Source organism: Pristiophorus japonicus, chromosome 20 (assembly GCF_044704955.1).
Source record: "Pristiophorus japonicus isolate sPriJap1 chromosome 20, sPriJap1.hap1, whole genome shotgun sequence".
NCBI lineage: Eukaryota > Metazoa > Chordata > Chondrichthyes > Pristiophoridae > Pristiophorus > Pristiophorus japonicus.
Genome location: NC_091996.1, coordinates 71870434 through 71894219, shown reverse-complemented (window position 1 = coordinate 71894219; position 23786 = coordinate 71870434). Strand labels below are relative to the sequence as shown.

General features: G+C 49.4%; 1 protein-coding gene across 1 annotated transcript in view; it reads left to right on the top strand.

Moving 5' to 3' along the window:
- Positions 1-251: 251 nt before the first annotated feature.
- LOC139232966 (coiled-coil domain-containing protein 183-like) overlaps positions 252-23786 on the top strand; it is a 48488-nt gene continuing 24953 nt past the window's right edge. The window contains exons 1-3 of the mRNA XM_070863463.1: positions 252-368; positions 1118-1283; positions 3356-3481. Of these exons, the coding sequence (XP_070719564.1) occupies positions 1179-1283; positions 3356-3481 (231 nt within the window). The 5' untranslated portion in view covers positions 252-368; positions 1118-1178. The remainder of the gene's footprint in view (positions 369-1117; positions 1284-3355; positions 3482-23786) is intronic.

The following is a 23786-nucleotide window of genomic DNA, read 5'->3' as shown; positions in this document are numbered from 1 at the left end:
AACCCTCACCACAACCTCCCATAGCCCACCACTGATCACCTCCCCTGGTCATGACAATAAGGATATGAAAAATGCTCAGGGGGGTTATTGTTGTGTATGCGTGCCTGTTTACTGTGTGATGTCTGTAACACTATTGTGCCACATTGAATGTACCCTTGTACTGTACACACCTTACCGGTACACCAGAGGGTGCTACTGCTGGAGACCTAGGGGTTGCCTGCACACGGCAGGTAACCCAGTATAAAAGGGAACTCACAGCTTGTTGTCGTCACTCAGGAGCTGCAAATAAAGGACTACAGGTCTACACAGTTTAAGTATCATACTGTGCCTCGTGGAGCCATTACTAAAGGTGTCTACTTACACTACAGGTGATATGGCTGTTTAAAACAAACACCCATTATACAACACCCCGTTAAAAAGAAAATACTAATCAAGATTACATTTTAAATTCATTCCTTAAGGAGCAGGGAGCTGCTGGGATAATCCTCGCAGTCATAGACTCCCTGGAGTGGCCTTGGCCCGTTATGTGAAACGCTCCGTGTTTCTATCCCCGCCGGGCCCGTTATGTGACACACTCCGTGTTTCTATCCTCGCCGGGCCCGTTATGTGACACACTCCGTGTTTCTGTGACCGCCGGGCCCGTTATGTGACACACTCCGTGTTTCTATCCTCACCGGGCCCATTATGTGACACACTCCGTGTTTCTATCCTCGCCGGGCCCGTTATGTGACACACTCCGTGTTTCTATCCTCGCCGGGCCCGTTATGTGACACACTCCGTGTTTCTGTGACCGCCGGGCCCGTTATGTGACACACTCCGTTGTTTCTATCCTCGCCGGGCCCGTTATGTGACACACTCCGTGTTTCTGTGACCGCCGGGCCCGTTATGTGACACACTCCGTGTTTCTATCCTCGCCGGGCCCGTTATGTGACACACTCCATGTTTCAGTGACCACTGGGCCCGTTATGTGACACACTCCATGTTTCAGTGACCACTGGGCCCGTTATGTGACACACTCCGTGTTTCAGTGACCACTGGGCCCGTTATGTGACACACTCCGTGTTTCTATCCTCACCGGGCCCGTTATGTGACACACTCTGTGTTTCTGTCCTATCAGCCTGACCAGTTTGAAGGAGGGTACGGAAAACCAATTGAAGATTGAGAAGGACAATTTTACGATGGTATTATGGCGACTATGCAACAGTGACCTGCACCTCCTGGCCATTGAGAATGGCATTGACAACCTGTACTACTTGCTGTATGGCATCCCTGGCAACACTGAGGTCTGTGCCAAATCTACCAGTCTGTTACAACAATAATCATTTGTTTCTTGATGATAAGAATAATGTTTGTGTTTAACATTCTCTGTACCACTTCACTGATGTACGTCAAACACCATGTGCGATTCACACTGGGAGCCATTTACTTCATAGGAATGGGAGGAGGCCATTCAGCCCCTCAGGCCTGATCTGCCATTCAGTTAGATCATGGCTGATCTGTATTTTAAATCCATTTCCCTCCATTAGTTCCCTTGATACCCTTATCCAACGACAACCCATCGAGTTCAGTCCTGAAAGCTCCAATCGACCCTCAGCATCCACCGCCTTTAGGGGAGCGTGTTCCAGATTTCCACCACCCTTTGTGTGAAGAAGTCTTGCTGCCGCTCCTTTGCAATTTCGAGTTGTGGCGATGTCGGGAACAGATGTGTGTGCGGGATTGACCCACCGACATCACCACGAGTCCCTCGCTTCCCATACACGGCACGAGCCTGATAATGACCGCCACAACTCTGGCCACAATAAGCCGCGGCTGCTTCGTATGCGTTTAGGATCCCAGCGCCATCTTTATCTCTGTGGGTATTTGTACCACCGGTTCCTCACCCTGCCCACAGACTGTGAGGCAGCCCTTTCCAGCGGTGCTTAAAGGGACACTCACCTCTCCGCTAAAGCGCTGCAGAGTTTTGCGTCAATTACACTGGTGGGTTTGTTTGTCCCTACACGATTATAAGGGGCTTCCGGCAACAGTTCCTTCATGGGGCTGGGGGGGAGGGAGGATGGGGGGCTGGGGACTTTGGTGGGCGCTGGGGGGATGGGGGCTGGGAAGATGGGGGGGGGGTTGGAGGATGGGGGAGGGGGGTGGTCCTTCTCACAATTCCTCTGTGGCTGGACAAAGAGGAACGAGCAGTGCTTGTCAATCTTATTTCCTCAACTCCTGAAAGTACGAAGTCTCACTGGGGTACGTGTCCCACGCACATTGACTCTCACTGGGGTACGTGTCCCACACACACTGACTCTCACTGGGGTACGTGTCCCACACACACTGACTCTCACTGGGGTACGTGTCCTACACACACTGACTCTCACTGGGGTATGGGTCCCACACACACTGACTCTCACTGGGGCACGGGTACCACACACACTGACTCTCACTGGGGTACGTGTCCCACACACACTGACTCTCAGTGGGGTACGGGTCCCACACACACTGACTCTCACTGGGGTACGGGTCCCACACACACTGACTCTCACTGGGGTACGTGTCCCACACACACTGACTCTCACTGGGCTATGGGTCCCACACACACTGACTCTCACTGGGATACGGGTCCCACACACACTGACTCACACTGCGGTATAGTCCCACACACACTGACTCTCACTGGGGTACGTGTCCCACACACACTGACTCTCACTGGGGTACGTGTCCTACACACACTGACTCTCACTGGGGTATGGGTCCCACACACACTGACTCTCACTGGGGTACGTGTCCCATACACACTGACTCTCACTGGGGTACGTGTCCCATATATACTGACTCTCACTGGGATACAGGTCCCACACACACTGACTCTCACTGGGGTACGGGTCCCACACACACTGACTCTTACTGGGGTACAATCCCACACACACTAACTCTCACTGGGGTACAGTCCCACACACACTGATTCTCACTGGGGTACGTGTCCCACACACACTGACTCTCACTGGGGTACGTGTCCCACACACACTGACTCTCACTGGGGTACGGGTCCCACACACACTGACTCTCACTGGGGTACGGGTCCCACACACACTGACTCTCACTGGGGTACGGGTCCCACACACACTGACTCTCACTGGTGTACAGTTGCCAGTCTCCCCTTTGTGCCCTGTTTTGTGTTTGTACCTACCTGGTCTTAATTGATTTGTTGGTGTTGAGCTTCCCCAGCGGAAGTTTAACGCAGTGCAGACTGAGTGAATGTCACCTGATGATATCCTGAACTGGATGTGTCTCAGGCACCCCTGCTTGTTCTGAATGGGGCGATGGGATTGTACCCACCGTCAGTAATCTAACAACCTCTGTTTTGTCTCAGTTTTCATCTGGCGAACCGCAGGACGCCTACGAGAAGTTACGAGTCTGTGAGCAGAAATTAGTTCACTTGGAGAGTAAAGCTGCAAATTTCATCCGTGAGGACTGGATGACAGGTGAAGAGGAGAAGGTAAGGTTGTGTGTAGTGAGCGTGGGTCAGTCACGCTCCTGGCCTGACCTGCGGTGAGTGTGTGAGTGAGGAACATGTACTGCCGTTACACCCACACATTTGGGGAGGAATGAGGAATACACGAAATGGGGAAACTTTAAACGTAGTAGAGGAGCAGAGTAGGAGGACAAGCTGGTAAATCTGTGAAGGGTCCATGTTACACATTCAATACAACAGCAAGGAGGTCATACCGAACCTCCACAGATCATTGGTCCGGCAACAGTCCGAATATTGGGCCGCCTGCCTTTGGGAAGGAGGTCTAGGCCATGAGCAGGTGTAGCAGAGATTCACTATGAGGGGAGATGAGGGAAACCTTTTCACTGGCTGAAACGTTAAATTGAGGCCCCGTCTGCTCTCTCAGGTGGATGTAAAAGATCCCACGGCACTATTCAAAGAAGAGCAGGAGAGTTATCCCCGGTGTCCTTGTAAAGTCCTGTCCCTGCAGTTCAGACTTACACGAGGCACATGCTGAAGTCAAGGTCACTCAGGACCTGCACCTTTATTACACAGCTCTCGAATGCCACACTTGCCTGAGACCTGTCTTTATATACCTGTCTAGGACAGGTATCCAGTTTCTCCTGCAAGTGCACCCCTGGTGGTAAGGTAAGCTTGTGGTTACAGATCATCTCTAGTTACAGTCATGTATAGCATGGTAAGATACAGTTATGTACAGTAGTGTGAGATACATGACAGTCCTGACCGATATTTATCCCTCAACTAACATCGCTAAAACAGATTATCTGGTCACTATTTTATTGCTGTATGTGGGATCTTACTGTGCACAAACTGGCTGCCGTGTTTCCCACATACAACAATGACTACACTGCAATAGTATTTCATTGGCTGTAAAGTGCTTTGAGACATCCTGAAGTCATGAAGTGTAGTCAGGTGAGATGTTTATACTCCGTACGAGACTCCTCCCATCCCAACGAACTCATCTTCGCCTTTCAGCCTGTCTTTCTGGTCCCTTTCCCCTCATGTACTTGTCTAGTTTCCTTCCTGTGGTACAGAGCTCCACATTCGAACCACTCTCTGAGGAAAGACATTTCTCCTTATTTCCCAGTTGGATTTATTAGTAACTATCTTGTATTTATGGTTCATAGTTTTGGATACTGGCCACAGCCCCATCCACAAACCGGGCATGGCCCCGTCAACAAACTGGGCACGGTCCCACCCACAAACTGGCCACGGTCCCACCCACAAACCGGGCACGGCCCCACCCACAAATTGGCCACGGTCCCACCCACAAACTGGGCACAGCCCCACCCACAAACCGGGCACGACCCCACCCACAAACTGGCCACGGTCCCACCCACAAACCGGGCACGGCCCCACCCACAAACTGGCCACGGTCCCACCCACAAACTGGGCACGGTCCCACCCACAAACCGGGCACGGCCCCACCCACAAACTGGCCACAGTCCCACCCACAAACTGGGCACAGCCCCACCCACAAACCGGGCACGGCCCCACCCACAAACTGGCCACGGTCCCACCCACAAACTGGGCACAGCCCCACCCACAAACTGGGCACGGCCCCACCCACAAACTGGCCACAGCCCCACCCACAAACTGGGCACGGCCCCGCCCACAAACTGGCCACGGCCCCGCCCACAAACTGGGCACAGCCCCACCCACAAACTGGCCACGGTCCCACCCACAAACCGGGCACGGCCCCACCCACAAACCGGGCACGGCCCCACCCACAAACCGGGCACGGCCCCACCCACAAACTGGCCACGACCCCGCCCACAAACTGGCTACGGCCCCACCCACAAACTGGGCACGGTCCCACCCACAAACTGGCCACGGCCCCACCCACAAACTGGGCACGGTCCCACCCACAAACTGGACACGGCCCCACCCACAAACTGGCCACGGCCCCGCCCACAAACTGGCCACGGCCCCACCCACAAACTGGGCACGGTCCCACCCATAAACTGGCCACGGTCCCACCCACAAACTGGGCATGGCCCCGTCAACAAACTGGGCACGGCCCCGTCAACAAACTGGGCACGGCCCCACCCACAAACTGGGCACGGCCCCACCCACAAACTGGGCATGGCACCACCCACAAACTGGGCACGGCCCCGTCAACAAACTGGGCACGGCCCCACCCACAAACTGGGCACGGTCCCACCCACAAACTGGGCACGGCCTCACCCACAAACTGGGCACGGTCCCACCCACAAACTGGGCACGGCCCCACCCACAGACTGGGCACGGCCCCACCCACAAACTGGGCACGGCACCACCCACAAACTGGGCACGGCCCCACCCACAAACTGGGCACGGCACCACCCACAAACTGGGCACGGCACCACCCACAAACTGGGCACGGCCCCGTCAACAAACTGGCCACGGTCCCACCCACAAACTGGGCACGGCCCCACCCACAAACTGGGCACGGCCCCACCCACAAACTGGGCACGGCACCACCCACAAACTGGGCACGGCCCCGTCAACAAACTGGCCACGGCACCACCCACAAACTGGGCACGGCCCCGTCAACAAACTGGCCACGGCTCCACCCACAAACTGGCCACGGCCCCACCCACAAACTGGGCACGGCCCCACCCACAAACTGGGCACGGCACCACCCACAAACTGGGCACGGCACCACCCACAAACTGGGCACGGCCCCACCCACAAACTGGCCACGGCCCCGCCCACAAACTGGGCATGGTCCCACCCACAAACTGGGCACGGCCCCACCCACAAACTGGACATTTCCCCTTTCACATCAATTACCATGCCGAGTTTCCACTAATTGTGGCCCTTCAAGAAGGCTCTTAAAGTTAAGCTTTATTTTTTAGACGCAGGGACATTAATAGACATGTTTTAAAAGCTTTTGAATATAATTTTATTTTTAATTTGCTGAGAAACTCACGACTCCAATGGCTCTGTATCATTTTTTTAAGTCATTTTCAATTATTTAAATTCAGACACTCTGATTACTGATAGACACATTTTCAGCTGTATTAATAAAACTGCACCAAGTTACCATTCTTCAATATATCACGGAATATTTTTTAAAGCAACATTTTTTTAAGATGACGTTCTAAACTGTTGCCAAATGGCGCTGGTTCACGGCAGATTTTAGGGTCAGCGATATGCAAATGAGTTTGAGCAGAAACCTGAGGAAAAAAACCCTTCTCAAAACTGGGCAATTTTTCCCCGGATCATCCAAAGTGGCAATGCAAGGCCCTGTAGAGCGGTGCACAGCACTCTGGGCTGGATTTTGGACTTTGCTGATGTTGGGGCGGTAATGGCGGCGGGGCGGTAAAGTTTGCGCCTCAGTCAGCAAAATTGGGCAGCTGGGCCCTGAGTGTGGGGCGGAGCGCTAAAGGAGGCGTTGCACACCTCTCTTAGGGCGCTAGGCCGGCTGAACATGCGAAAATCCCGAGCGGGCTGGGGAGGAAACTGAAAAAAAACCACCAAAAATATTCCCAATAAATAACTCATGCCACTACAACATAAATCGCAAAAGAAAACCAATCACACTTACCTCACTGCGGCCGCTACAGCTCGGACCGCCCGCTTTCACAGGTGGTCCCAGCAGGGGGCGCTCTATGGGGCGCAACGGATCAGGCGGGAGGCTAAAATCGAGCCGGTGTCACAACCAGGGGCATTGCACACTGGCTCGCCTCTCCCGGGCAGTAATGCTCCGCGTCCCCTCGAAACCGGCACCGAATGTCCCGGCGAGGCGCTGGAGGATGGCTGCACGCTTACCGCCACCATTGCTGCCCCTCCGGGGGAGGCGCTAACAGGGGCGGCAGAAGACCGAAAATCCAGTCCATATTAGCATGGCTAACTTAACTTCACTACTGATCAAATCGATACTCCGAGAAATTAATCCCAGTGCTTTGTTAACATTTTTAATTGCTTTGCACACCTGCGATGCTGCTTTTAATGATTTGTTCAGCTGTATCCCCAGATCCCTTTGCTCTTCCACCTCTTTCCAGTGTTTTGTTTTCCAAGGTGTAGGTGATGATTCTGCTTTTCCTACCGTACATTTATCGATGCTAAAGTTAATTTGTCACTTAACTGCTCAGTCTGCAAGTTTTCTAATGTCCTCTTGTATCATGTTGCATTCTTCCTCAGTGTTAGCTGTACCCACCCCCAGTTTGCTATCATCTGCAAATGTTCATTTTGAGTTATTTATTCCTCAGTCCAAATCATTGACGTAAATTATCAGTAAGAGTTCCCAGCACTGATCCTTGTAGAACACTGCTTTCTACCCTCCTCCAATCTGAATTGCCTTTACCCCTACGCTCTGCTTTCTATTTTTTAGCCAATTTGCTAATCATTTAGCTATGTGTCCCCTGACTCCACATGCCCTGACGTTTGTCATGACCCCACCATGTGGTTCCAAGTCGAGGCTGACACTCCAGTGTAGTACTGAGGGACTGCGACACTGTCAGATCCAGATAAGACATTAACCCCAGGTTCCGTCTGCTCTTTCAGGTGGATGTAAAAGATCCCATGGCACTATTCAAAGAAGAGCAGGGGAATTATCCCTGGTGTCCTGGTCAATATTTATCCCTCAACCAATATCACTAAAAAATCTGACCATCTGGGTCACTATCACATTGCTGCTTGTGAGAGCTTGCTGTGTGCAAATTGGCTGCTGTGTTTCCTACATTACAACAGTGACATTACTACGCTTCAAAAAGTACTTCATTGGCTGTAAAGCGCTTTGGGATGTTCTGAGGTCATGGAAGGAGTTATAGAAATACTAGTCTTTATTTTACTGCATTATCCTTGCCTATTATTTCCGTTACATCTTCAAGGAATTTTATCAGGTTAGTTAAGCATGACTTAGCCTTTCGGAATCCACGCTGTCTACATTTTATTTTATTTTCTATCTTCAGACCGTCTTCTATCACTTCTTTTGGTATAGATTCCAGTACCTTTCCTATAACTGCCGTTAAGTTGACTGGTCTATATAGTTCCTAGGTTTTGTTGTAACTCCTTTATTGTATGTAGGAACATTATCTGTCTTCCACTCTGGCACTAACCCTTCTGAAATGGAACTTTTGTATATATAAACTAGTGCCTCTGCTATCTCCTCCTCTCCTTGAGTATGCGGGGGTGCATACCATCCGGACCTGGGTTTTTATCCTCTTTTAGTTTTACACATTTCTCAATTAATTTAACCCTTTCTATCCCAACTGTACTGATAATCTTTTTAATCTCATCCTGCAGTGAAGTGTCTATTTAATTATCTTCTTTAGTAAAAATTGAGGCAAAGTAGTTATTCAATGCGTCTGTCACTTTTCTGTCACTACCTATGCATTTACCTTGCTCATCCTTTAGTGGCCTGATCCCCACCTTCATTTTCCTTCTGTTATTTACGTGTCTATAGAATAATTTATTATTTCTTTTACTATTCATTGACAATTTCATTTTGTAATTTCTCTTCGCTTTCCTGATTTTTTTTTTAACTTCCCTCCGAAGTTCTTCGTATTCACCTATAGTCCTCGCTTTTAGTATCTAAATACTTCGTGTATGTCTTTTTAGATTATATTTTCCCTTTCGTGCTTTATTCATCCACAGTGCTCCACAATTAGCTTGCTTGTATTTGGCTCTTAGTGCAATACATTTCTCTTGCACGCTATTGATTGTCCTTTTAAAGATTTCCATTACCTTAGTGTTTGTTCTACTTATGTCACTCTCGGTCCCAACCTTGAACCTTACTATGTTATGATCACTACTACCAAGATGATCTTCTACTCTTACTTCTCATATCTGTTCTGGCTCATCACTTATTCCTAGATCCAGCAGTGATTCTTTCTGTTATGTATGAATAAAGAGTCTGACTGGATACTGTGAGCTCAAAGTAAAGTGTGACCTTAGTCTTTTATTGCAGGTCTCCAGAGTGCCTCCCTAGTCTGTGAGGCCTTGTTATGTACCTGTGCTCCCAAGGGATTGTGGGATCCCTTGGGACTCCAGGGGATGAGCCCTCTGGTAGCTACACGAGGTATATACAGGTTTACATATAAACAACACTCCCCCCAAAGTCAACAGTGTAACCATTTACAAGGTGAGTCGATCTGAGGCCTTTCTTTTCTTGGTTGATCGTCTCAATGCAAATGCTGGTTTTGGTGAGACGTTTGTTGGGCCCTCGCTGGGCTGCTGTGCAGCTGGCCTTGCTGAGCTGCCTGGTGTGGTGGGTCCTACTGGGCTGCTGCGGGTGATGGGTTCTGCTTCGTGGTCAACTGCTGTGTTGGTTGCCACTGGTGTGTGTGTTGGGGGGTCAAAAAAGGTAGGGTCCAAAGTGGGTTGCTCAGGATAGTCCATGAATCTGAATTTGATTTGGTCCAAGTGTTTCCAGTGAATGAGTCCATTTGAAAGTTTGACCCAAAACACCCTGCTCCTCTCTTTGGCCACAATAGTGCCAGGAAGTCACTTGGGACCTTGTCCATAGTTCAACACAAATACAGGATCATTGATTTAAATTTCGCATGACACATTTGCGCTATCATGATATGTACTTTGATGAAGCCGCCTGCTCTCTACCTGTTCGTGTAGATCAGGGTGAACTAACGAGAGCCTTGTCTTAAGTGCCCTTTTCATGAGCAGTTCAGCTGGTGGAATCCCAGTGAGCAAGTGGGGTCTTGTGCGGTAGCTAAGCAGGACACGGGATAGGCAGGTCTGCAGTGAGCCTTCAGTTACCCTCATCAAGCCCTGTTTGATTGTTAGAACTGCTCGTTCTGTCTGACCGTTGGACGCTGGTTTAAACGGGGCAGATGTAACATGTTTGATCCCATTACGGGTCATGAACTCTTTGAACTCGGCACTGGTGAAACATGGCCCGTTGTCACTCACAAGGACATCAGGCAGTCCGTGCGTGGCAAACATGGCCCACAGACTTTCAGTGGTGGCAGCGGATGTGCTTGCCGACATTATCTCACATTCAATCCATTTGTCGTACGAATCTACAACCACAAGGAACATTTTACCCAAAAACGGGCCTGCATAGTGGACATGGACCCTGGACCACAGTTTGGAGGGCAACGACCATAAACTTAGTGGCACCTCCCTGGGTGCATTGCTTAACTGCGAGCATGTGTTACATTTGTGCACGCAGGACTCCAAGTCCACCTCGATACCGGGCCACCACACGTGGGATCTGGCTATCGCTTTCATCATTACAATGCCTGGGTGAGTACTGTGGAGGTCACTGATGAAAGTGTCTCTGCCCTTCTTGGGGAGCACTACCCGATTACCCCACAGAAGACAGTCTGCCTGTATAGACATTTCATCTTTGTGCCGTGGTACATTTCCACTGGGACATTGGACCAGCTCCCGTGAAGCACACAATTTTTTACGAGGGACAGTAAGGGGTCCTGGCTCATCCAGGTTCTAATCCGTGCTGTGACGGGTGATTGCTCACTCTCGACTGTTTCCATAACCATGACTAAATCTGCGGGCAGTGCCATTTCCACCCCCGTGGTGGGCAATGGTAGCCTACTGAGAGCATCGGCACAGTTTTCTGTGGCGGATGGCGTAGTTGTATGCGGGCAACATGAGCGCCCTTCTCTGGATGCGGGCTGATGCATTCGTATTTATCCCCTTACTTTCGGAAAAAAAAGATATCAGTGGCTTATGGTCAGTTCCAATTCAAATTTGAGCCCGAACAGATATTGGTGCATTTTCTTTACCCTATAAACACACGCTAACGCTTCTTTTTCAATCATGCTGTAGGCTCTCTTAGCCTTAGACAGACTTCTGGATGCATAAGCAACCGGTTGCAATTTCCTAGATTCATTCGGTTGTTGCAATGCACACCCAACGTCGTACGATGACGCATCACATGCTAGTACATGGACCATACAACACAAGCAATTTGTTTGAGCATAACAATTTATTAGCTTTTACAAAGGCATTTTTTTGGCTTTTGCCCCATACCCATTCGTCTGCTTTATGCAGTAAGGCGTGCAGTGGTTCTAACAGTGTGTTGAGACCTGGTAAGAAGTTACCAAAGTAGTTCAGGAGTCCTAGAAACAACAGCAGCTCCATCATGTTCTGTGGCCTCGGTGCGTTCTCGATTGCCTCCGTCTTTGAATCAGTGGGCCTGATGCCATCTGCTGCGATTCTTCTCCCCAGGAACTCCAATTCAGGTACCAGGAAAACGCACTTCGAGCATTTTAACCTGAGCCCCACACGGTTGAGTCGACGAAGAGCCTCCTCCAGGTTCTGCAGATGCTCAACTGTGTCCCGACCTGTAACCAAGATGTCGTCCTGGAAGACCACCGTGCGCGGGACCGACTTCAGTAAGCTTTCCATGTCTCTCTGGAATATCGCTGTGTCTGATCGAATTCCAAACGGGCATCTGTTGTAGATGAAGAGACCTTTGTGCGTGTTGATGCAGGTGAGGCCCTTCAATGATTCCCCCAGCTCCTGTGTCATGTAGGCTGAGGTCAAGTCCAGCTTCGTTCAGACCAACTGAACAAATACTTTGGTTCTGTCTTCACTAAGGAAGACACGAATAACGTCCCAAAAATAATAGGGGACCGAGGGTCGAGAAGGAGGAACTGAAGGAAATCCTTATTAGTCGGGAAATTGTATTCGGGAAATTGATGGAATTGAAGACCGATAAATCCTCAGTGCCTGCGGATCCCAGAGTATTTAAGGAAGTGGCCCAAGAAATAGTGGATGCATTGGTGGCCATTTTCCAACATTCTATAGACTCTGGATCAGTTCCTATGGATTGGAGGATATCTAATGCAACCCCACTTTTAAAAAAAGGAGGGACAGAGAAAACAGGGAATTATAGACCGGTTAGCCTGACAACGGTAGTGGGGAAAATGTTGGATGGGAAATCATGCTTGACAAATCTTCTAGAATTTTTTGAGGATGTAACTAGTAGAGTAGACAAGGGAAAACCAGTGGATGTGGTATATTTGGACTTTCAGAAGGCTTTCGACAAGGTCCCACACAAGAGATTAATGTGCAAAGTTAAAGCACATGGGATTGGGGGTAGTGTGCTGACATGGATTGAGAACTGGTTGTCAGACAGGAAGCAAAGAGTAGGAGTAAATGGGTACTTTTCAGAATGGCAGGCAGTGACTAGTGGGGTACCGCAAGGTTCTGTGCTGGGGCCCCAGCTGTTTACACTGTACATTAATGATTTAGACGCGGAGATTAAATGTAGTATCTCCAAATTTGCGGATGACACTAAGTTGGGTGGCAGTGTGAGCTGCGATGAGATGCTATGAGGCTGCAGAGTGACTTGGATAGGTTAGGTGAGTGGGCAAATGCATGGCAGATGAAGTATAATGTGGATAAATGTGAAGTTATCCACTTTGGTGGTAAAAACAGAGAGACAGATTATTATCTGAATGGTGACAGATTAGGAAAAGGGAAGGTGCAACGAGACCTGGGTGTCATGGTACATCAGTCATTGAAGGTTGGCATGCAGGTACAGCAGGCGGTTAAGAAAACAAATGGCATGTTGGCCTTCATAGCGAGGGGATTTGAGTACAGGGGCAGGGAGGTGTTGCTACAGTTGTACAGGGCCTTGGTGAGGCCACGCCTGGAGTATTGTGTACAGTTTTGGTCTCCTAACTTGAGAAAGGACATTCTTGCTGTTGAGGGAGTGCAGCGAAGGTTCACCAGACTGATTCCCGGGATGGTGGGACTGACCTATCAAGAAAGACTGGATCAACTGGGCTTGTATTCACTGGAGTTCAGAAGAATGAGAGGGGACCTCATAGAAACGTTTAAAATTCTGACGGGTTTAGACAGGTTGGATGCAGGAAGAATGTTCCCAATGTTGGGGAAGTCCAGAAACAGGGGTCACAGTCTAAGGATAAGGGGTAAGCCATTTAGGACCGAGATGAGGAGAAACTTCTTCACCAGAGAGTGGTGAACCTGTGGAATTCTCTACCACAGAAAGTAGTTGAGGCCAATTCACTAAATATATTCAAAAGGGAGTTAGATGAAGTCCTTACTACTAGGGGGATCAAGGGGTATGGCGAGAAAGCAGGAAGCGGGTACTGAAGTTGCATGTTCAGCCATGAACTCATTGAATGGCGGTGCAGGCTAGAAGGGCCGAATGGCCTACTCCTGCACCTATTTTCTATGTTTTCTATGTTTCCAGTCCCAGTGGTACATCTTCTTCCTGTCCCAGTGGTATATCTTCTTTCAGTTCCAGTGGTACATCTTCTTCTAGTCCCAGTGGTACATCTTCTTCCAGTTCCAGTGGTACATCTTCTTCTAGTCCCAGTGGTACATTTTCTTCCATTCCCAGTGGTACATCTCCCTCCTTTCCCAATGGTACATCTCCTTCCTGTCCCAATGGCACAGCTCCTTCCTCTTATGTATGTAAAAACTACCAATTTGTAAGACTTGCCACCAGGGGGCACACCTGTGGGAGACCCAAGGGTCACCTGCACACCCTGGGCAAGCAGGTATAAAAGGCAGACTACCTCACTCTGGAGTTACAATAAAGAGACCAAGGTTACAACAGTTTGAGCTTAAGATGTACAGTCTTGTGGAGTTATTCTGAACGTAACAATTGGCAACAAGTAACAGATCACGAACTTTCACGCAGTTATGGCTGCCATTGGTATTCTTGAGAGATTTGTTGAAGTTGATGATTGGGAAGCCTTCGTTGAGCTTCTTGGCCAGTACTTCCTGGCCAACAAGCTTGAAAAGGAAGAAACCGCGGTCAAGCGCAGGGTGATTCTCCTCACCTTTTGCGGGTTCACGATATATGGCCTCATCAAAAATCTGCTAGCACCGACGAAACCAACGGAGAAGACATATGAAGAGTTGTGCATGTTGGTTCGGGAACACCTCAAGCTGAAGGAGAGCATCTTGATGGCCAGGTATTGCTTTTATATGCACCACCGCTCCGAGGGCCAGAATGTGGCGAGCTATGTCGCTGACCTAAGATGCCTTGCGGGACCATGCGTGTTTGCTGGATTTTTAGGGGAAGTGTTGCAGCACTTTTTTGTGCTTGGAAACGGCCACAAGGTCATTCTTCGCAAACTGCTGTCTGCCGAATCCCTCGATCTGAGCAAGGCCAACACGATAGCCCAGGCTTTTATGTCTACGAATAATAACACTAAACAGATATCATTGCAGCATCGCAATTCACTAATAAGTACTGTGCATAAAATAACACCTTCAGCAGGCAGAATTGTACAGGGCAGGGCCTACACGCCCACAGAGGCCAGACCTAGGATGACTCACAGCCCGCCGTGGAGCGTGAATGCGAATCCATTAGCACCATGTTGGCACTGCGGGGTAATCATCAATGTCGATTCAAGCACTAAGTGTGCAAGGGCTGTGAAACACTGGGGTACCTCCAGCGAATGTGCAAACATGCTGTGACTCACCACGTGGCAGAGTCGGCAGAAGATGACCGATCCGGTGCAGATCACGCTGAACAAGTAAGAGAGGTAACTCAACCCGAGGCTGAAGAGGAAGTGTATGGGGTACACACCTTCACCACCAAAAGCCCTCCGATAATGTTAAATGTCAAATTAAATGGCATTCCAGTTTCCATAGAATTGAACACGAGGGTGAGCCAGTCAATTATGAGCCAGAAGGCTTTTGAGAAACTGTGGGGCAACAAGGCACAAAGGCCAAAACTAAGCCCGATCCACACCAAGCTGCGCACTTACACCAAAGAGCTCATACCAGTCATTGGCAGTACGGCAGTGAAGGTATCGTACGATGGAGCTGTGCATGATCTACCACTATGGATTGTACCAGGCGATGGCCCAATGCTGTTCGGCAGAAGCTGGCTAGGAAAGATCTGATGGAACTGCGACGTCATCAAAGCACTTTCTTCGGAGGATGACGCCTCGTGTGCCCAAGTGCTAAACAAATTCCCGTTGTTATTCGAGCCAGGCATCGGCAACTTCACAGGCGCCAAAGTGCAGATCCCTGATGCATGATCCGTTAATCACAAGGCCTGAGCGGTTCCATACATGATGCGAGAGAAAGTCGAGATCGAGCTGGATAGACTTCAACGAGAGGGGATCATATCGCCAGTCGAGTTCAACGAGTGGGTCAATTGTTCTGGTGTTGATGAGCAACAGGTCGGTCAGAATCTGCGGGGACTACAAGGTAACGATCAATCGAGTCTTGTTACATGACCAGTATCCACTACCCAAAGCAGATGACCTATTTGCAACACAAGCAGCAGGGAGGTCATTCACCAAGCTGGATCTAACCTCTGCTTACATGACACAGGAGCTGGCTGAAAAAATTGACGTGCATCAACACGCACAGAGGACTGTTCGTGTACCACAGATGCCCCTTTGGGATTCGCTCGGCGGCAGCCATCTTCCAGAGGAACATGGAGAGTCTGCTGAAATCGGTTCCATGCACCGTGGTGTTCCAAGACGACATCTTGATCACTGGCCACAACACCACTGAACACTTGCACAACCTAGAGGAGGTTCTCAAGCGACTGGACAGAGTGGGACTCAGGCTGAAACGCTCCAAGTGTGTTTTCCTGGCACCAGACGTCAAATTTCTGGGGAGAAAGATTGCGGCGGACGGCATCAGACCCACGGACTCTAAGACGGAGGCCAACAAGAATGCACCCAGACCACAGAATGTGACGGAGCTGCGGTCGTTCCTGGGACTCCTCAACTATTTTGGTAACTTTCTACAGGGATTGAGCACTTTGCTGGAACCCTTGCATTTATTGCTACGCAAGGGTGATGACTGGGTTTGGGGTAAATCTCAAGAGACAGCCTTTAACAAGGTCAGAAAAGTGCTATGTTCTAACAAGTTACTTCCATTGTATGGCCCATGTAAACGTTTAGTACTAGCTTGTGATGCATCTTTGTTATGGAGTCGGTTGTCTGTTACAGCTAGCCAATGGGTCAGGCAAACTGCAACCGGTTGCATATGAGTCCAGAAGCTTATCTAAGGCTGTAACTGCCTACAGTATTGTTGAGAAAGAAGCATTAACATGCGTATACGGGGTTAAGAAAATACACCAATACCTATTTGGGCTCCGATTCGAGCTCGAAACCGACCACAAGCCGCTCATTCCGTTGTTCTCAGAAAGCAAAGGTATTATCACCAATGCTTCGTCCCGCATCCAAAGATGGGCACTAATGTTATCTGTGTATGATTATGTAATCCACCACAGACCAGACATTGAGAACTGTGCTGATGCCCTCAGTCGGCTACCATTGCCCACCACCGGGGTGGAAGTGGCGCAACCCGCAGACTTGCTCTTTGTAATGGATGCTTTTGAGAGTGAGGGGTCACCCGTCATGGCTTGCCAGATCAGGACCTGGACTAGCCAGGACCCGGTGCTATCACTAGTAAAAAGCTGTGTACTCATTGGGAGCTGGTCGGCGGTCCCAGGGGAAATGCAAGACGAAATTAAGTCGTTCCACCGACGCAAGGACGAAATGTCCATCCATTCGGACTGCCTCCTATGGGGGAATCATGTAAGTTTGCCAAAAAAAGGCAGGGCAACGTTTATACGCGACCTTCACAGTACCCAGCCAGGCATAGTCATGATGAAGGCTATCGTCAGGTCACACGTTTGGTGGCCCGGCATTGACTCGGAATTGGAGTCATGCGTACACCAATGCAACACTTGCTCAAAGTTGAGCAACGCACCAAGGGAAGCCCCACTGAGTCTGTGGTCACGGCCCTCCAAACCGTGGTCAAGGGTCCACGTAGATTTCACTGGCACCTTTCCAGGAAAGTTGTTCCTAGTAGCAGTGGACGCTTACTCTAAATGGATTGAATGTATAATAATGTCGTCATGTACATCCACTGCCACCATTGAAAGCCTCCGGGCCATGTTCGCTACCCATGGTTTGCCCAACGTCCTTTTTAGTGACAATGGACCATGCTTCACCAGCTTGGAATTCAATGAGTTCATGACCCGCAATGGCATCAAGCATGTCAGGTCTGCGCCGTTTAAGCCCGCATTGATTGGTCAAGCAGAACGGGCAGTCCAAACCATCAAGCAGAGCTTGAAATGCGTAATGGACGGTTCCCTGCAGACCCGGTTATCTCGGATTCTGCTCAGCTACTGCACGTGACCTCATTCGGTTACCGGGGTTCCCCCTACAGAATTGCTAATGAAGGGAGCACTCAAAACCAGGCTCTCCTTAGGCCACCCGGATCTCAATGATCATGTAGAAACCCGGCATCACCGACATAACATGTACCACGATCGCACGGTTGCATCACGTGACATTGAGGTCAATGACCCTGTGTTTGTTCTTAATTATGGTCATGGTCCCAAATGGGTTGCTGGCACTGTGTTCGCCAAGGAGGGGAATAGAGTGTTGTCAAACTTTTGAATGGACAAATGTGCAGAAAGCACTTGGATCAGACCAAACTGCGGTTCACTGACAACCAAGAACAGTTTGAAGAAGACATTACCATCATTGATCTACCCACACACACCTAACCAGCAATTGACCTCACGGTTAACCACGAGGATGAACCCACCATGCCCGACAGTCCGACCAGACCAGCCATACTGCAGTGCAGCAATGATCCGACCGACTCACCCATGCCAGGACTTCAACTCAGGCGATCAACCCGGGAACGCAGAGCCCCGGATCACCTCAACTTGTAAATAACTTGTACGTAAGACTTTGGGGGGAATGATGTTATGTATGTAAACACTACCAATATCTAAGACTTGCCACCAGGGGGCGCACCTGTGGGAGACCCAAGGGTCACCTGCACACCTGGGCAAGCAGGTATAAAAGGCAGTCTACCATGCTGCCTCCTCACTCTGGAGTTACAATAAAGAGACCAAGATCACAACAGTTTGAACTTAAGATGTACAGCCTTGTGGAGCTATTCTAAACATAACACTTCCTGTCCCAGTACTGGTGCCAGAGTCCCATGAAATGGAACCCTCTTTCCCACACCAGCCTTTTAGCCGCATGTTCACTTCATCGCGATGCCAATTTGCATGTTGGTCGGTTAATAATCCCCAAATTATTACCCCCACACACCCCTGTGAGGTCCTGCTTTTCAATTTAGTTGCTAGCCCCTGATGCTCCCTTAGCAGGACCTCTTCCCTAACCATTCCTATGTCATTGGTTCCAACATGGAGCACAATAGCTGGAGCCTCCCCCTCCCTTTCCAGATTATTTTACCGACGTTTCGAGATGTACCTTACCCTGGCACTGGAGGCAACACACCCTTCGGGACTCTCGATCCTGAATGCAAATGAATACAATCTACCCTCCTAATGATAGAATTCCCTATAACTACAATCTTTCCTCTCTGCACCTCCTCCCCTTGGACTTCCTCCTGTTTCATGGTGCCTTTGGCAGCATTCCGGCTGTCCTTCCCACTGTCTTTTTCCTGATCCTCATATGTATCGAGTACTTTATACCTATTGGACAGGAGCAGAGTCTGTTGGACCTCCTTCACTACTTCTATGTTTCCCATACGTGGCTGGCTGACAGTCACACTCTGCCCTTCCTGCACCTGTGCTTTCTTCTGATGTGTTACTGTACTCGAGTCAAGTAATTCCTCCTTCTCCCTGATGAGTACATGTGTGTCTAGCTCGGACTCCAGCTCACCGACTCTGAGCCGGAGTGTCTTGAGGCAGAGACGTTTCTTGCAGATGTGGCAGTGTGGGACTGTCTCGTTGTTCACAAACTCCCAGATACTACAATCCGACACACAGTCTGCATTTATTTATTTATTAGTTATCTGTAGCTTATTTCTTGCACTAATTGGTCACTTGAGGTCTAGATTTATTCAATATGTGGATTTCGCTTGATGTTAAATTAATTAGTCACTGTGATTAATTACTTAGCTATTCATCAGTTATTAACATCTTTAAATGCAGTTAGAATTTAATCACTTTGCTCATTTTCCTACTTACACTTGTACTAAAGATACTAAACACACAAAGGGGTATCGAAATACGTACCACAATACTCACCTCATTTCCTCGGGTTCTGCTGCTCCTCCACGTCTGTTGATTATGGCCTCACTTTTTCTATTTGCTGTTACCCCTGGGTATAAATTGCATCGTACCCCCTTCCCCCTCAGCTCTGAATTCCCAATGCCACTCTTTACATGCACTACATTTAGTCGGTTCTCCCAGCTCCTGGGCAGTGGCCTCCTCCTCCCTCCTGTCCCAGCTACTCCTGCTCTGCGTTGTATCCCTCGCTGCCCTCCGCCCCCCCGCCCCTCGTCCTCCAGCCCCGATGCAGCCCCACCAGACCACCCCTGGCTGCAGTACAACTCTTTGCAAAGTCGTACAGCACCAGCAAAAAACTCTTTTCTAAAGTCAGAATTAAATTGTGTAAGTAAGAAATCAGAGGTTAACCAGCAGGCTACAAGGAGAGCCCAGCGACGAAGCTGTATGTAATGCGTGATCCCTGTAACTCGCTTGTCATTGCTGGCTGTTAGCACCACGGTTGCTGAGTGAGTTTATCACACGCTGGGGGAAGAGCTGGGGATGGGGCAGGAGCAGGGGAGAGGCTGGGGGTTGGGGGAAGGGCAGGGGAGGGATGGGGGAGGGGCTGGGTCTGGGGCAGGGGCTGGGGCAGGTGCTGGGGCTGGGGTAGGTACAGGGGGAAGGGCTGGGGCTGGGGGAAGGGCAGGGGAGGGGCTGGGGCTGGGGGAGGGGCTGGGGGACGGGCTGAGGCTGGGGCAGACCAGTATTACAAAATGGCCACCCAACCAATGTAGGACCCTGATTTAAATATAATGGTTAGTATCCAGAATCGTCGCAGTGCATCACTTCCCTGCCCGCTTCCCATAACCCTTTACTCCCTTATCACTCAAAAATCTGTCTATCGCCGCCTTAAATATATTCAGTGACCCAGCCTCCACAGCTCTCTGGGGCAGAGAATTCCACAGATTTACAACCCTCTGAGAGAAGAAATTCCTCCTCAACTCAGTTTTAAATAGGCGGCCACTTATTCTGAGACTACGTCCCCTAGTTTTAGTTTCCCCTATCAGTGGAAATGTCCTCTCTGCATCAACCTTGTCGGGCCCCCCATATTTCGATAAGATCACCCCTCATTCTACTGAACTCCAATGAGTAGAGGCCCAACCTACTCAACCTAGTCAACCCCCTCATCTCCGGAATCAACCTAGTGAACGTTCTCTGAACAGCCTCCAGTGCAAGTATATCCTTCCTTAAATACAGCGACCAAAATTGTACGCAGTACTCCAGGTGTGGCCTCACAAATACCCTGTACAGTTGTAGCAGGATTTCTCTGCTTTTATACTCTATCCCCCTTGCAATAAAGGCCAACATTCCATTTGCCTTCCTGATTACTTGCTGTACCTGCATACTCACTTTTTGTGTTTCATGCACAAGGACCCCCAGGTCTCTCTGTACTGCAGCACTTTGCAGTTTTTCTCCATTTAAATTATAATTTGCTTTTCCATTTTTTCTGCCAAAGTGGATAACCTCATATTTTCCCACATTATACTCCATCTGCCAAATATTTGCCCACTCACTGAGCCTGTCTATATCCCTTTGCAGATGCTATGTGTCCTCCTCACAATTTGTTTTCCCACCCATCTTTGTATCATCAGCAAACTTGGCTACATTACACTCAGTCCCTTCATCCAAGTCATTAATATAGATTGTAAATAGTTGAGGACCCAGCACCAATCCCTGCGGCACTCTACTAGTCACTGTTTGTCAATCGGAAAATGACCCATTTATCCCGATAATCTGTGTTCTGTTAGTTAGCCAATCCTCTATCCATGCTAATTTATTACCTCCAACCCAGTGAACGTTTATCTTGTGCAGTAACCTTTTATGTGGCACCTTATCTGTTGTGTATAGAAGAACTCCACGAGGCTGAGTACTGTGAGCTAAACTTAGTGTGACCTTAGTCTTCTTTATTACAACTCCAGAGTGCCTAAACAACATGGCAGCCAACCTTTTATACTGGCCCTGCACATATGTGCAGGTGACCATTAGGACTCTACCAGTTGCGCCCTCTGGTGGCAAGTATTACATAGTTACATACATAACATCACTTCCCCCCCCCCCAAAGTTATTTACAAGTTATTTACAAGTTGAGGTGATCCGGAGCCCTTCGCTCCCCGGTTGATCGTCTAAGTTCAAACCTTGGCGCGTGTGAGTTGGCCGGACCATTGCTACACTGCACCGCGGCTGGTCTGACCGGACTGTCAGGAACGGTGGTTGGGTGATTGACGGTGAGGTCGATTGCTGGTTGGGTGTGTGTTGGTGGATCGTCGATGGTGATGTCCTCTTCAAGTTATTCCTGGTTGTCAGTAAATTGCAATTTGGTCTGATCTAAATGCTTTCTGCATGATTGGCCATTTAACAGCTTGATTATAAACAACCTATTCCCTTCCTTGGCCAAAACAGTGCCAGCAACCCACTTGGGGCCATGACCGTAATTTAGGACAAATACAGGGTCGTTAACATCAATGAATGTCATGTCAAACAGCCACGCGATCGTGGTACATGTTCTGCCGATGTCACTGGGTTTACACTTGATCATTGAGATCTGGGTGGACTAGGGAGAGCCTGGTTTTGAGGGCTCTCTTCATTAACAATTCTGCTGGGGGAACCCCGGTGAGTGAGTGGGGTCGCGTCTGGTAACTGAGCAGAATGTGAGACAAGTGGGTCTGCAGGGAGCCATCCGTCACGCGTTTCATGCTCTGCTTGATTGTTTGAACTGCCCACTCCGCTTGACCATTAGATGTGGGCTTAAATGGAGCAGACCTGACATGCTTGAAGCCATTGCGGGTCATAAACTCGTTGAATTCCGAGCTGGTGAAACACGGTCCATTGTCACTGGCAAGGACGTCGGGCAAGCCATGGGTGGCAAACATGGCCCGAAAGTTTTCAATGGTGGCAGTGGATGTGCTGGATGACATGATTATGCATTCAATCCATTTGGAGTAAGCGTCCACTACGACTAAAAACATCTTTCCTAGAAAGGGGCCGGCAAAATCTACGTGGATCCTGGACCACGGTTTGGAGGGCCATGACCACAGACTTAGTGGAGCCTCCCTTGTGCATTGCTCAGTTGTGACCAAGTGCTGCACTGATACACTCATGTCTCCAAGTCCAAGTCAATGCCGGGCCACCAAACATGCGACCTGGCAATTGCCTTCATCATGACAATGCCTGCGTGGTTACTGTGTAGGTCACATATAAACGTTTCCCTGCCTTTGTTTGGCAAAACCACGCGATTACCCCATAAGAGACAATCTGACTGGATGGACATTGCGTCGGTGAAACGGCATAATTTCATCTTGCATTTCCCTGGGAACGGCCGACCATTTAGGATGCAACTCTTTACTAATGATAGCACAGGATCTTGGCTTGTCCAGGTCCTGATCTGGCGAGCTGTGACGGGTGACCCTCGCTCTCAAAAGCATCCATGACCAGTAGCAAGTCTGTGGGCTGCGCCATTTCAACCCCAGTGGTGGGTAATGGTAGCCGGCTGAGAGCATCGGCACAGTTTTCAGTGCCTGGTCTGTGGCGGATAACATAGTCATAAGAGGATAATGTTAGTGCCCATCTTTGGATGCGGTACGAAGCATTGGTGTTTATACCTTTGCTCTCTGAAAACAGTGAAATAAGCGGCTTGTGGCCAGTTTCAAGCTCAAACCGAAGTCCAAATAGGTATTGGTGCATTTTCTTAACACCATATACACATGCTAACACCTCTTTCTCGACCATACTATAGGCTCTCTCAGCCTTAGACAGACTTCTAGACGCGTATGCAACCGGTTGGAGGTTGCCCGATACATTGACTTGCTGTAATGCACAGCCGACCCCATACGATGAGGCGTCACAAGCTAGCACTAAACGTTTACATAGGTCATAGTGTACAAGTAACTTATTTGATCATAGCAGGTTCCTGGCCATCGCAAAAGCTGTGTCTTGAGATTTGCCCCAAACCCAGTCGTCACCCTTACGTAGCAACATGTGCAAAGGCTCCAACAACATGCTCAGCCCAGTAGAAAGTTACCAAAATAGTTGAGGAGTCCCAGGAATGAATGCAGCTCCATCACGTTCTGTGGTCTGGGTGCATTCTTGATGGCCTCTGCCTTTGAGTCCGTGGGCCTGATACCATCTGCTGCAATCTTTCTCCCCAAAAATTCGACTTCTGGTGCCAGGAAAACACACTTGGAGCATTTCAGCCTGAGTTCCACTGTGTCTAGGTGACTTAGAGCCTCTTCCAGGTTATGTAGGTGTTCGATGGTGTCACGACCGGTGATCATGATGTTGTCTTGAAACACAACGGTGTGCAGAACAGATTTCAGCAAACTCTCCATGTTT